Raw genomic sequence first — 12,965 nt, forward strand, 5'->3', positions numbered from 1 at the left:
AAGTCTCTATAAACCTATGGACAGAGGCAGATAAAAATACAAAAGAAATATGCGCTCCCTCCCAACCCCCCGCCCCGGCACGAAAGAGATGCAATGAATTCATCCCACAGAGGCAGGAACAATTAACTGCCACCCGGGTCGGGGTAGAGAATTCCATCTACCCAATCATTTAAAGTGAGTTGGAATAGGTGACAATGGAAATTGGGCAGGGTGAAATCCAAAAGCTGCCTGGGGAGGAAGTGATGCAACAGGTTGCAAAACAAATGCCAGATGAAAGGCATGGGCTCTGGGACCCTGGTGACATGGCACAGTGTCTATTAGAGTTGATGCCGTGAGTTCAACCTGGGCCTTGGGGGAGTCGCCCCGGAAGTGCATGAGCGCCTCATCTTGTGTCCCGGTCTAGAACCTCCAAGTGGTACCTACCACGATTCTGATCCTGTGACCCAAAAAACCAGCAACGAGTAGGAAGGGGACTTGAAGCAGCCTATTTAGAAGTAAAGAAACAGATGAAATAAATCAAACTCTTAGTATTAATACTTTGGTGCGATCAGCAGTTTTGCATGAATCATGGACAACCTGTGGATTCATTTAGGGGGCTGGAACACGTAAGAGAACCCGGCACATATTAGCTTTGTTGTTTACACCTGCGGTGTGTAATTGAAATTAGACGTGCGATTTTAATTTGGGAGGTGTAAGAGAATTGTTAGTAAACTGCTTTGGACTGTTCCAGTAACTTCATTTAGACATTTATAATATTTCCATTGCTTTGTGCCAAGCAAGACTTTGCTGCTTAGATTTGAATCTGCCTGGGTTGGCAGTCAATGTCCTGGAACTATTAAAACTGGGAAATACGTTTAAAATATTTAAAGGAATTTAATAAAGTTTGCAAACGGGGTTAATTGCAGGGGGTATTTAATCTGTTAAATGTATGAATGATCAGGACAAGCAAGAGTGTTTTTATTTTTGCAGAAAAATTACATTATCAATATAATAAGATCTGCATGATGACCTTAAAAGCTAAAGAAATAGATTTTTAAACTTTTACCTAACAGATTGAAAATTACTTTAAAGTAAGTATAGTCATTTGCACACATACGAGCACCCTTGAACACGGAGACATTCAAACCAGGGCATTTCTCAGAAGGCTGTAGAATAACTCAGTAAGCAGTTTCGTTCAAATGACTCATTTTTTTTTTTAAGTGAACACATAAGGAAGCCTATTGATCAGACCTCTGGAAACTGAGGCATGCTAAAGTGCTTGCACCTGGGTTTAGCAAACTGTCTAGTTGGAACCACCGAACCACCGCCCCCTCAAGTCCTGTACACTGTGCCCTTGGTTACACTTGCGTGGGAATAGCTATAACAAGGTACCTTGTGTATCCGCCTCTCTGAAAAGACTTTGACTCCGAGACCAGGCTCTGGCCTCGTCTCACCGTCTTCCCCACGGAGCGGCAGCCACAGCAGACCTACACTGAGCATTTACCGGACTTTCTACCAGCCAGCGGTAAAACCGATAGGAATGTTTGCCCAAAGCAAATGCCAACCTCTCTCTCCCCGTGTCCTTTCTCCTTAGCAGCCTTCTTACCTCTTTCCCAGGGCAGCGGGCATTCCAAAAACTTATTGAACTAATTCCTAAACAAGAGGGCCTCATACTCTAGCCTGTCATCTTTGGCTCCAGTTCACTAAGTTCTGACTTAGCCTTAGTCCTCTTAAGTGAGAGGACATATCATGTCAACGGCTTTTTTAAGAGATCGCTCAACTAATCCTTGAAACTTAAAATAAGATTAACTACAGCTAACATTTATGTATGAACGTTCTAGAAGCTCTGTGTGTTATAACACTGACTTTCCAATAGCACCATCATCCCACTTAACAGATAAGGGAATTGTAGTGCACGGTTTCCCATTCTGGAAACAGCAGTCATGGATTTGAACTCTGGCAGTGGGACCCCACAGACCCAACTCCCTGTACCCGCTACAGCAAACTGGTTTGACTCCTAGGCGCAGCCATAACTGGAACACAGAGCTACAGCTTCAGCTGCTAAACGACATTTCTGCAACTGCTGCACTGCTGTTACTGACTTCACTACTGACAGTCTTCAGTGCCTGCACTTGGAGGAAAGGTCTCAGGGAGGAGGCACAGTAAGGAGAAAAACAAGCTAGAGCAGTGTGCACAAATCCCCCCGCGGAGCTTGTTAAAACACAGATTCTGACTCAGAAGGTCTGGGGTGGGGCCCCAGGTGATGCTAGACAGCTGCCATCGGTGGGACATTCTGCACAGTGAGGGATGAGGTGACTCTTAGACAACTCAGTATGCCCCCTGTGGCAAAGATAAAAGGAGTGGTGGGCACACAGAGCTGTTTGATGCTGTGGAATATAAACAAAGGTGAGGCTTATCATCAAGGAGTCCCTTACACATCCAGGACCTTATTTTCACCTCACAGGAGCCTTGTGAGGAAACCACCTTTTCCTTTTTTAAAGTGACAAAACTCAAGTGTAAGAAGATTGAAGGCACCAGGGTCAAAAATGTCCTCGGGGTGGGGACAGGGCCCCACACCATCCTTGCCCCACACACACTTCTGGGAAACGGTAAGCAAGGACTAAGCTGGGAGCTGTCATGGGCGCATCATTGCTTTAGTACAGTGGGTGCCAAGCAACAAAGTTGTCCACACTCTGCAATTTTATCCTGACCATTTCTAATAGGGAATATTAAAATTTTTAAAAAGTGTGTGCTGATAAAGAGGCTAACCATACCTCTTGACTTAAAAATGAGAAGCCAAGCCACATAAATTCTCTTCCTTAAAAAACAGCCATTTCAAAAGATTTTCTTTAATATCATAAAATATCTTCATGGACAAGTGAGCTAGCAAACACACATGCACCAATGTGCCTTCTGACAAGTTTATCCCTGCCCCAACCCCCACTCCCACATCAAGGCGGACATGAGATTAGAGAAATGAATACAGCAGATGGAACAGATAGAAAAAAGAAAGAAATCGATAAAAAGGATGAAATATAACATTGTGCTTGGTTATTTTCCTATGTCACAACAAAACAAAACATTTCGGTGCAAATAGTTAATTTTTCCTCTTTTCCATTTAAGTCTGGTGGAGAAAAAAATACTTTTTCTATAATAAAATATGTGGTTTTTTAGTTTTTTACTTTTTTTAACGTAACTTTTTTTCTTTTTTGCAGAAAATAATTTGTAAACTGTCACTTCACGGGCAGGGAGGCTCGATGCCACGTGGGGCCCAGCTCGCCCTGGCCGAGGTTGAGCGGAAACCACACCCGGGCGGGGAGAGGGGCAGCGGAGGTGCAGGGCGGGCGCTCAGGCGTCCGGGGCGAGGGCGCTGGACCGGCCGGGGCGGGTCAGAGGTCACTTTCGCCGTAGAGCGCCGTGGAGAAGGACATGTAGTCCAGAGCACCAGGCACGGCGTCGGGGCCGGCGTAGGGGGCCATCCGCGCGATGCAGTACTCGGCCTGGTCGGGCGGCAGCTCCCGGCGCAGCTCATCCATCGTGATATAGTTCTGCGGAGAGAGCGCGGTCAGGGCGGCCTGGCGCCGGGGAACCTCATTTGTGACATTAGGTACCACGTTCCACCCCCATTCTGGCCCCCTCCTCGTACTTCTGGACATTTATACACACACCTATGCACACATCCACACGTGTATGTTACACATGCATATTCATGTATGCGTATACACACACATGAAATATGTTTATTTTAAATCTCATACTTTAACCCGTTTCCAAACTAATTCCAAGGGCTAATTGAACCTATAATAATAACTCAGCTGGAGCAGTTATCAGCAGGTAGTTTGGGGGAACATAGCGGGACCCCACAACTGGGCTCCATGGGGTCACATAATTTCAGCAAATTACAATGAACACCCATTTGGGGCATCACTGCCACAGGCAGCTACCTTAACCATGTTTGCAAAATGTGGGCCTTCCCCCATCCCAGTGGCTCCAGGCCTGGGCCTCTGCCTTCCCCTGCCTTGGGCTTGCCATGACAGGTCTGCTTGGAAGCTGCTTCTTTTGGGAGCCTGAGGCTCCGGAAGAGCCCACTGAGGAGCTCCAGCCCACAGCTGGGCCCCCAGCTCCCCGCCCAGCTCTGCCAGGGTCCTCTAGGAACCAGTGTGAAGGAGGGGGGCTGCCCTCAGGTCACCCCAAAGTCAGGAGACCGGGCCCCTTTCTGGGCCTCGGAGACCTCTCTCTAAAGGGAGCCACTCCACCTAGGTGGTTTGTGAGGGTCCTTCCACCTCCGAGGTGCTGTGACCCTCACAGGATGTCCTTGAACTCAACTCAGGCCTTTAGGAAGCTCTTCATAGGTTCAGTCTTTACTCCATTATAGATTGAGACGTTACAAAAATTATACTCCCTACCGGCTTTCGCTTTTCGTAACTGAATCTTTTCAGGTCTGAAGAAAGGATGGCATAAGGATCATCCTGTGAATTTCACAGAAAGGAAATCTGCCTCCAGACTCCTCTCCTCCCTAATTTCCACGGGATGGCTCCTACAGATCCCTGGGCTAGAGATGTTGGTGGGTTTGAGTGACATGCAGGTCCACCAATGATCATCTCAGATAGCCGAGACCTGACCTGGGCCTCTGGTCTCCACAGAGACAGCCTGCTGCATCCCTCCCAATTTTCCACTGTCAGACGGGGCTTTGCAGAGAGCTGGGGAAATTTGGAAACCTGAGGCTGACTGCTGCTCAGGGTGGAAAAACGAGACCTGCTTCCCTCTTGCTCCCCACAGTCCCTCATGCTGCTCGCCCCCTCCATGCCGTGCCTGTGACCCAAGAGGACGGAAGGTGAAGTCTGAGCTCTCAGATGGACTTGCCATCACCCAATCACATACTCCAGCCCAATCTACTGCCCTCCACCACCCATCATTTCATCACAAGCACGAAGGAGTCCCTCAGTGACAAGCAATACGCCTGGCAGGGGACCCCATTAAGCTAATAGTGTGTCCTAGCACCTTAGCTGAGCCCAAGGTGTTACAGATATGGGGAGAGGTTGATGGCAGTGAGAGGCCCAGTGGGACACTGGAAGAAGGGGCAGTGGAGGTGCTCACGATCTCCCCTCCAGATCAGCGTCCAGCCAGTGCCTGCCACGCCAACACGGTGCCCACACCACAGCAGACCCACCTTGTCCCCGGCCAGGATCTTGAAGGAAGCCATGACTTGGTCTGCTGTATCTGTGTCGGCCGTCTCACGGGACATAAAGTCGATGAAGGCCTGGAATGTCACTACCCCCAGGCGGTTGGGGTCCACAATGCTCATGATGCGGGCAAATTCTGCCTCTCCCTGGAGAAAAGAGCCAACCCCAGCCCTGTCAGCCTCTCAGCCACGGCCGCTGGGAATCTCTCACCCAGTCAGCCTCTCAGTCATGGCTGCTGGGAATCTCTCACACGGAGCTGAAGCCCCCGGGGTCTCAGAGGAGCCTGAGGCTGTCAGAGCAGCCCCTGACCTAACCTGGGTTGTCCTGAGGGTATGACAGGGACACAACACCCAACAGTGAAGACCTGGCTCAGGGCTTCCCACCCCCTGCACAAGCCTGGGCTCCCCTTGGGGCAATAACGATAATGCTGATAACAATGTTAACAATGACTAACATCCACGTAGCATCTACTATACACCAGGTGCTATTCTAAGTGCTGTGTATATTTTAGTTCATTTAACCCTCACCACAACCATAGGTGGTAGATGTTTATTATTTCCATCTGATTCCCAGATGAGAAACCTAAGGCCCAGACAGGTTGGTGACTTGCCCAAGGTCACCCACAGTAGGTAGTGGAGCTGGGACTGGAACTCAGGCTCTCTGGCTCCACTCCCTGTGCTCTCCTCACCACCCTGCACTTTCTATGTGCCAGACACGTGCACAGCACTCATGTGAGTTCCTTCATTTAACCCTTACCACAGTCCGGCAGGGTTCCCCTCATCTCATCCAGGCCCCCACACTCGTGATGGCAGAGCTGGGCTTACTCCCAGGGTCACTGCCTCTAGAGCCATGCCCTTGGCCCTGCGCTGGGCAGCCCGGGGCTCTGCATTTTGCACCACAGCCCAGGAGTCCCTGGCTGCCTGGCGAAGGCTGCTGCCTGCTCAGAAGGCCTGCAGGAGGGCAGGCAGCTGAGAATGGTGCAAAGGAGCCCGGGGCCACGGCAGAGGCAGCAGGCTTGGCTGCAGCCATCACCAGGGAAAGGGGAGAAATCGCCATGCCTCGTGTGAGATGAAGCAGAGCCAACCCAAACCTAGGATGTCTAAACCACCAGTCCTGCCTGGTAGCCTTGGGGCCAGCCCAGCCATCCTTGGTGGGAGTGGAAAAGCCCGTCTCCACAGCAAATACCAGAAGACACAGTGGCACAGACTGAGGCGAGAAGGCCAGGCTCCAGGACACACACAGGCCCCGAGGCTAAGGCCGGGTTCAAGGCACCATCTTCCCCAAGGAGAGGAATCTTGAGCGCCCTCTGGGGAGGGCAGCCCCTGGCCTGAGGGCCTCCAGCTTGCCATGGCCAGGACATGGCCTCTCACCAGCTGGCTGCCCCTCACCAGGGCAGAGGATGGGGTTTACATTACCATGTTGTAACCCATGGAGATAAGGCAGGCGCGGAAATCATCTGTGTCCATCATGCCTGTCTTCTTCTGTGGGCCAGTGGCACCAAGACACAAGGAAGGTCAGAGGCGAGAGGAGGAAGGGTCGGCCCGGGGCCAGGAAGACAGGGCACAGAGGGCCGGAGGGGAGGACGAGGCGGACGGTTTGGAGGTCAGGAGGGGGAGAGGAACACAGGAGAAAGAGATGCAAATACACATCCGGGGAAAACGTCCACAGGAAGGAGTAAGACGGAGCAGGGAGATGCAAAAATCCGTCCACAGGATGGAGAGCGGTGAGGAGAGAGGAAGGCGGGCACCGAGCAGGTTCCCACGAAAGACAACCGAGGGCAGAGGTCAGAGTAGTAGATGGAGGAGCCCGACACGGGCCCGGAGGGGACAGCAGGAGAGGACAAGCCCCACGGCCCACAGGAAAGGGGAAACAGGGAGATGCAGACAGGGAGAGAAGAGAAAAAGGAGAAACACGCGTTATTTCTCGCCCCGGAGGCCACCCCTGAGCGTGCTCCATGCAGGAGGCGAGTACCTGGGGGTCGTTGCCAATATCATAGCCCAAGCTGATGAGGCAGGCTTTGAATTCCTCGGGACCCAGCGTGCCGGAGTGGTCCTGGGGCCGCCGTGCACCAGGCAGCGAGCCATGCGGTGCCAGGGAGGTGGAGGCCGTGAGGGGAGGGTGGGCCATGCCCCGGGTGGAGGGTGGCGTGTGGGGAGACACAGGACAAAGGCATGCGGGTGGAGAGGGTGAGGGTGAAAGGGGCAGGGGAGGGGGAAATAAAAGTGCACACGGTTAGACACAAGGACAGACGAGGTCCCGAGGGTGCCCTCTCCCCGGCACACGCAGCCCTGCTCCGGGAAGCAGGCCAGAAGGAAGCACGGTGAGCCACGGGGGTGAGAAGCCCCCCAGAAGTGCCAAGCCCACCTCCAGCCCCCACCCCAGTTTCCATGGGTGCCCCCACCAGGTGCCAGGAGGGCAGTGAAGCAGGCAAGGTGGTGGGCAGCGCCTGACCCCATGCTCCCACCCCATGGGGTCACCCCGAAGCCCTAGGGCACTGGGAGGGGAGCTCACATAACCCGGCCTGTCCCAGGGCTGGGACGAGAACCCAGGACTGACAATTCTGACATCCGCCACAGAGGGTCCCAAAGACGGCCCCTGGGGGTAGGGGTGGGTAGGAGGGAGCCTCTGCTCCTCTGTCCTGAGGCAGAGGTGAGGGCCAGTCCCCATAGCCAGGGGCAGCAGGCCTTCACTTGAGGCTGTGGCAGCCTTGCTCCTAAGGGTTGATTCCTCATGTTAGGAGAGCAAGGGTCAGGGGTCAAGGGTCCTCTCTACCCACAATAGGAGCACTCTCTCCAGGAAAGCAGAGAAGCTGGTGGGACACCAGGACTGGCTTTCCAAGGCCGGCTTCATGCAGTACAGGGAGTCAGGGCAGGCTGACGGCCTCTCCCTCCTCCTCCTCCTCACTTGCCCAGGAACCGGGCCCAGCATGGCTGCGTACACCCTGGCAGTGCCCTCCAGGGCCCTTGGGCAGGGGCTGGGAGCTGCTCTAAGAAGCAAGAGCAGGGGGTGGGGCTCTCACCCGATCAAAGTGGTTGAAGGAGGCCCGGAACTCATTCATCTGCTCCTGGCTGATGCCCTTGGCATCCCGGGTCAGGATTTGGTTCTCCACCTCATTGATGGTCCTGGCAATGGTGGTGAGGAGCTGCTCCCAGCCCACGCGGATGTGCTGCAGGTGGGCGAGGGGCCTGTCAGCAAAGGGGCCCCAGGCCTGGACCCAGGCTGCCCCTGCCCAGCCCTTCCCCTGACCATCCAAATGTCTAAAGTAATCAAATTCAGCTTTCCTTTCGGATTCACAGTGTCAGCAGAGGCAGGGGAACCAGCACAAGATCCCAGGACAGAGGACCCAGATGATGAAGCACGGCACAGTGGTGGCCTCTGCCTGGGACAGCAGAGACCAGACCTGCCAGCGTGGGTCACCTCAGGGAGGAGGGCAAATTTGGTAGTTGGGAAGATTAAAGGACAAAAAATTGGGGCATTCTCTGAACCTCCAAAGCCATAACCACACATGCATGCCTTCAAGGTCAAAACCCGCGTTTAGAATGAGGATGCCAGGGCTGAGTGGTTAAGTTCACGTGCTCCGCTTCAGCGGTCCAGGGTTTCGCCGGTTCGAATCCTGGGCGTGGACATGGCACTGCTCATCAGGCCACGCTGAGGCGACATGCCATGTACCACAACTAGAAGGACCCACAACTAAAAATATACAACTATGTAACTGGGGGGATTTGGGGAGAAAAAGGAAAAACAAAATCTTTATAAAAAAAAAAAAAAAAAGAATGCAGGTGCCTAAGGCAGGTTTGGACACCGACATCAGAATCACTGGGTGCTTGTTAAAAATTTACATTCCTGAGCCCCACCCCAGACCTAGTGAGTCAAATTCTGGAGAGGGGCCCTGGAAACCCTATCTTAACAAGCTCCATGGGAAATTCAGAAGGCACTGAGGACCCAGAGCTCCAGCAGGGAGATGCTGGTATTCCTCCGCCCCACTTTATCCTCCTCCTAGGACCTCCTCCTTGGAAGATGGGTAACTGCCCCCTGCACCAGCCCAGGAGCAGGGAGCAGAAGGGGACCCAGGGCTCCCTCCCCAGAGAAGCGAGGCTGGCACTGCCCACCTCCATAGTGTAGTTGGTGTGCTTGTTGTCGAAAATGAGCGCCTCCTGGATGAGCTGGTGGTCGCCCTCAAGCTGGTCGATCTTGGGCTTGTAGTTGACAATGCTCTTCTCATACTGTCGCAGGTGGCTGAGCTGGTCCTCCAGGGTCCCGTGCATCTCGATGGAGATCCTCCCGATCTCCTGCTCACCCAGGAAGGAGGCCCTTGTCAGACCACCCCACTCTGTGCCCCTGGGATGGGGACTGAGGCCCCAGGTCAATGGTCAACCCCTCAGATGACTCAGTTCCCACCCCAGCACTAGGGAGCCCACGAGTGGTAATTAGTAAGCCTGGAGCAAGAAATATACAGCAGGGGTGAGCCTCGGCATGGAATAGCATCACAGAGGGGTATGACAAGCATTGCTATTCATCACTGGATGAAATGCCTCCTGTCTCTTGGGTACCTCTCTTCAGGAAGGGGATGCAAGGTCAGCTGTTAACCTAAATGTTCACTCTTCTGCTTGCTATTCAAACTCCCTTCTCGAGCCTATTCCCAAGCATCGTCCATCTCAGGGACCCCTACTGTGCCCATGAGCCAGGTTCTTCACAGGCTCAGCGGACCTGGCTTACTCTCAGTGGCCTGAGAGTGGACTGAGTTCTGCTCCTGGGATGCCTGCCTTGGCCCACCACATTGCCACCCATGTCCGTGGGCCAGGCCTAGTCCCTGTTTCTGTCTGTCCATCCATGTAAATGAACCTTGTTTGTGAAAGCACTCTCTGTGCTCAATTCAATCCAGCAAATATTTCTTGAGCACCTACTATGTGCAATGTGCTAAACAGGCACGGGTAGAGTGCAGGGGAGACACAGACGTGAACTCGACCTGGGCTCTGACCTCAAGGAGCTCAGAGGGACACCACACTCTCAGCCAAGTGGTGTCCCTTTTCTGATCCATACAATTTTGCAAAAAATTCCACCCTTGCCCGAGGTTCTGTTCTCTCTGGGAGGATCATGTTCTTTGACCAAGCTCACGGCTCAGGAGCAGCAGGAATGGAGAAAGGGAGACCTGGTCAGCCAGATAAGCCCAAACGGTAAACCACGTCAGCCAGAAAGAGAAAACACTTTCTCATGTGGCTCCTTAGCACTGTCCCTGTGTTGGTCTTTGCTCCCAAACCAGACTCTGGGATCAACCCACAGGCCTTCCCTGCAAAGGCTACACACCCCTCTGCAGGGCAGCAGACCAGTCACGGGCTCAGGACCCACAGTCCTCCATGGCTCCCACCCCGGAGGAGACAAGGCAAGCCTTTCTGTTGGGATGGTGCTGGGAAGGCCTGGAAGCCCCATCTCAGCCTCCCATGACAGGACTCACCTCCATCTTGGTCTGGATCCAGGGCCCAATAACGTTAGCCTGGGCCCCAAACTGCTTACGTAGCCTCTCATTGTGCTGCTGGCGGGCATGCTCCTCCGTCAGGGCCTGGTCCCTCCGAGGCACCAGCTGCCGTACCTGGGGTGGGAACAATCATGGGACACTGGGGACAGGCCAGCCACCTGCCTCATATTTCAGATGAGGAAATGGAGGACTCGTGAAAGAGAGGAGCCGGTCAGTAATAGAACAGAGTAAAGATGTTAACTTGATCCAGAAACTCAGTCATTCATTAACTTGACAGATGAGTGTTTATTATGTGACAATCAAAAAACCAAAATCAATGAAAATCAATCAACCAAAAAAGAGACCAAAATCTCTGCCCTAATGAAACTTACAGTGGTTCAGCCAATGCCTCACCCAGCCCTCAAACTCACATGGTCCCATTTGCCGTTGATCTCCTGAGGCGTGATGGTTGTGTAGGGGTTGGTGCCCGCCATGTTGACATGGTAGGTCTGTACAATCTTGGACACCTCATTGTGGATGCCCAGGATGGCCAGGCGCTCCTTGTCGGCATCAGGGAGGGTGGCTTTGAACTGCTCGTGGGCTGTGGTCAGTCCCTGGACAGAGATGGGGGTGCAGAAGCACAGTGACTGGGAGGGACTAGTGCCTCTCGTGAGCAAGATGAGCAAAGGCAGCCCTGCACGGCCCAGGCAGAGGCGGGTGGAAAGGCCCCGGGAAGCCCGGCCCCACACCAGCTGGGAGACCAGGAGGCATCAACCAAGGATGCTCACGGCTGAGGACCAGCACGGCTGGGCCAGCCATGGGAAGGCAGGCAGAGCCATCACAGTAGCAGCGTCATCCTTGGGGCTGGTGAAGTTGGCAGCAACCCCCTTGGGCATTCACCACCCCAAAGTCAGGTCAGGGACAAAGCCTGAAGTCTGCTCCCCAAGTAACCTCCCCCAACATACACTTCCTCAGCACTTTACAAAACCTTTTCAATCTAACACTCTATAACTATAGAAAAGGGCAAGAAAGCTGTTTTTTGATATAAAACAAGCTCCAAGATAACTGTTAAATTAAAAATAAAGGTTCGGAATACGGTATATGATAAAAGCTACTTTTTGCGTAAAAAAAGGGTGCAGGGAAGAACATGTTAATAAATAAATATCTTTGCTTGCATATGCAGAGACTGTGAGGTCATATGGCTTCCCTTTGGGGAGGGGCATGAGAGATGGGGGACAAGGGGAACTTACTGTATATCCTTATCTTTTAGATTCTATACTATGTGCATGTATCACCTAGTCAAAATAAATAAAATGCGAAGCTTTCGAAGCTATGAAATCTTTGGGATGCTAGCCCTCTGTCCTCTCCCCACGGGGCAGTCCTGAGGAGTGTGACTCGATGAGTGTGGGCCGTGGGTGGTGGGCGGGGGGGGGCGCCGGGCTGCAGCACACCTGGATCTCCTCGATGGTGTGCACGATGAAGGTGTCCTGCAGGTCCTCCATGGCCCCCTCCATCCAGTTGTTGAAGGGCGCAGCCCGCTTGGCATACTCCAGGTACAGCTGGTCAATGGTCTCCAGCAGTTTCTCTGTCCGCTGGGAGTGCCAAATGGGGTGAGGTGGGGAGCCATTTAGCAGTCATATCCAGACTACCCCCTCATCCCAAGAGCCCCCTGGCCAGCCCCAAGGGGTCCAGGTCTGCAAGTCCCAAACTAACTCAGGCAGAAAGAACAGGCTTTTTCTGGGGCACTGGTTCTAGACGTGGGGTGTACGGACCACCCCAGATTAGAATCACCTGGCCTGGCCCCCAGTCTGGTCTGTAGAATAGGAAAGTTCTCAAACGGCTGGGGTTGGGCTAAGTGCACTAACTCAGGAGGATGAGATATGGTTAGGACAAAAGAGCAAGCATCACCATGGGGAAAAGCCGAAACCCAGTGCCAGAGTGAACTTCCCAGTCAGGCCAGGGCCTGGGGAGGTCGGGGGACACAGAGGAGCCTTTGAGCCCAGGCAAAGGGAGTCATGAAGCAGAAGGAGCACACAGAGCTGCGGGAGGCAGGCCTCCATCTCCCTTGGGGCCTTCACCTCCAGAGCTTCCCTCCGCTTCTGGGTCAGGGCCCCCAGGTTGTCCCACTGGTCACAGATCTTTTGGCACCGGGCGTTGACACTGGGTGAGTCGTAATAGTCCAGCTCACTGGGAGGGAAGACACAGGAAGAGTAGGTGACCCAGGTGACCTCTGTGGTCTGCCCTCCTCTCCCTGGGGCTGGGGGCGCTTGCTAGTGGTGCTGGGAGGTCAGGTGTGCTCACTTCATCAAGACCTTCCAGGCGCCCCCCACCCCATCCCCAACTCCTGGGCT

At 53.4% G+C, this 12,965-nt stretch overlaps 1 protein-coding gene across 7 annotated transcripts in view; it reads right to left on the reverse strand.

The window, feature by feature from the left end:
• Positions 1-935: 935 nt before the first annotated feature.
• The window catches only part of ACTN1 (actinin alpha 1), a 97,150-nt gene continuing 85,120 nt past the window's right edge, over positions 936-12,965 (reverse strand). For 4 of the 7 annotated variants that reach the window (XM_014860305.3, XM_070513857.1, XM_070513860.1 and 1 more), the window contains exons 13-21: positions 12,693-12,801; positions 12,066-12,206; positions 11,046-11,228; positions 10,615-10,749; positions 9,272-9,451; positions 8,182-8,328; positions 7,134-7,214; positions 5,150-5,308; positions 936-3,527 (exon numbers count right to left, since the gene is read on the reverse strand). In XM_014860305.3, the coding sequence (XP_014715791.1) occupies positions 3,369-3,527; positions 5,150-5,308; positions 7,134-7,214; positions 8,182-8,328; positions 9,272-9,451; positions 10,615-10,749; positions 11,046-11,228; positions 12,066-12,206; positions 12,693-12,801 (1,294 nt within the window). In that variant the 3' untranslated portion in view covers positions 936-3,368. Of the gene's footprint in view, positions 3,528-5,149; positions 5,309-6,577; positions 7,215-8,181; positions 8,329-9,271; positions 9,452-10,614; positions 10,750-11,045; positions 11,229-12,065; positions 12,207-12,692; positions 12,802-12,965 lie in introns of all 7 variants that reach the window. The other 3 variants (XM_014860308.3, XM_014860306.3, XR_011504643.1) reach the window with 3 other exon arrangements.

The sequence above is a fragment of the Equus asinus genome, chromosome 7 (assembly GCF_041296235.1).
Source record: "Equus asinus isolate D_3611 breed Donkey chromosome 7, EquAss-T2T_v2, whole genome shotgun sequence".
In the NCBI taxonomy this organism is placed as follows: Eukaryota; Metazoa; Chordata; class Mammalia; order Perissodactyla; family Equidae; genus Equus; species Equus asinus.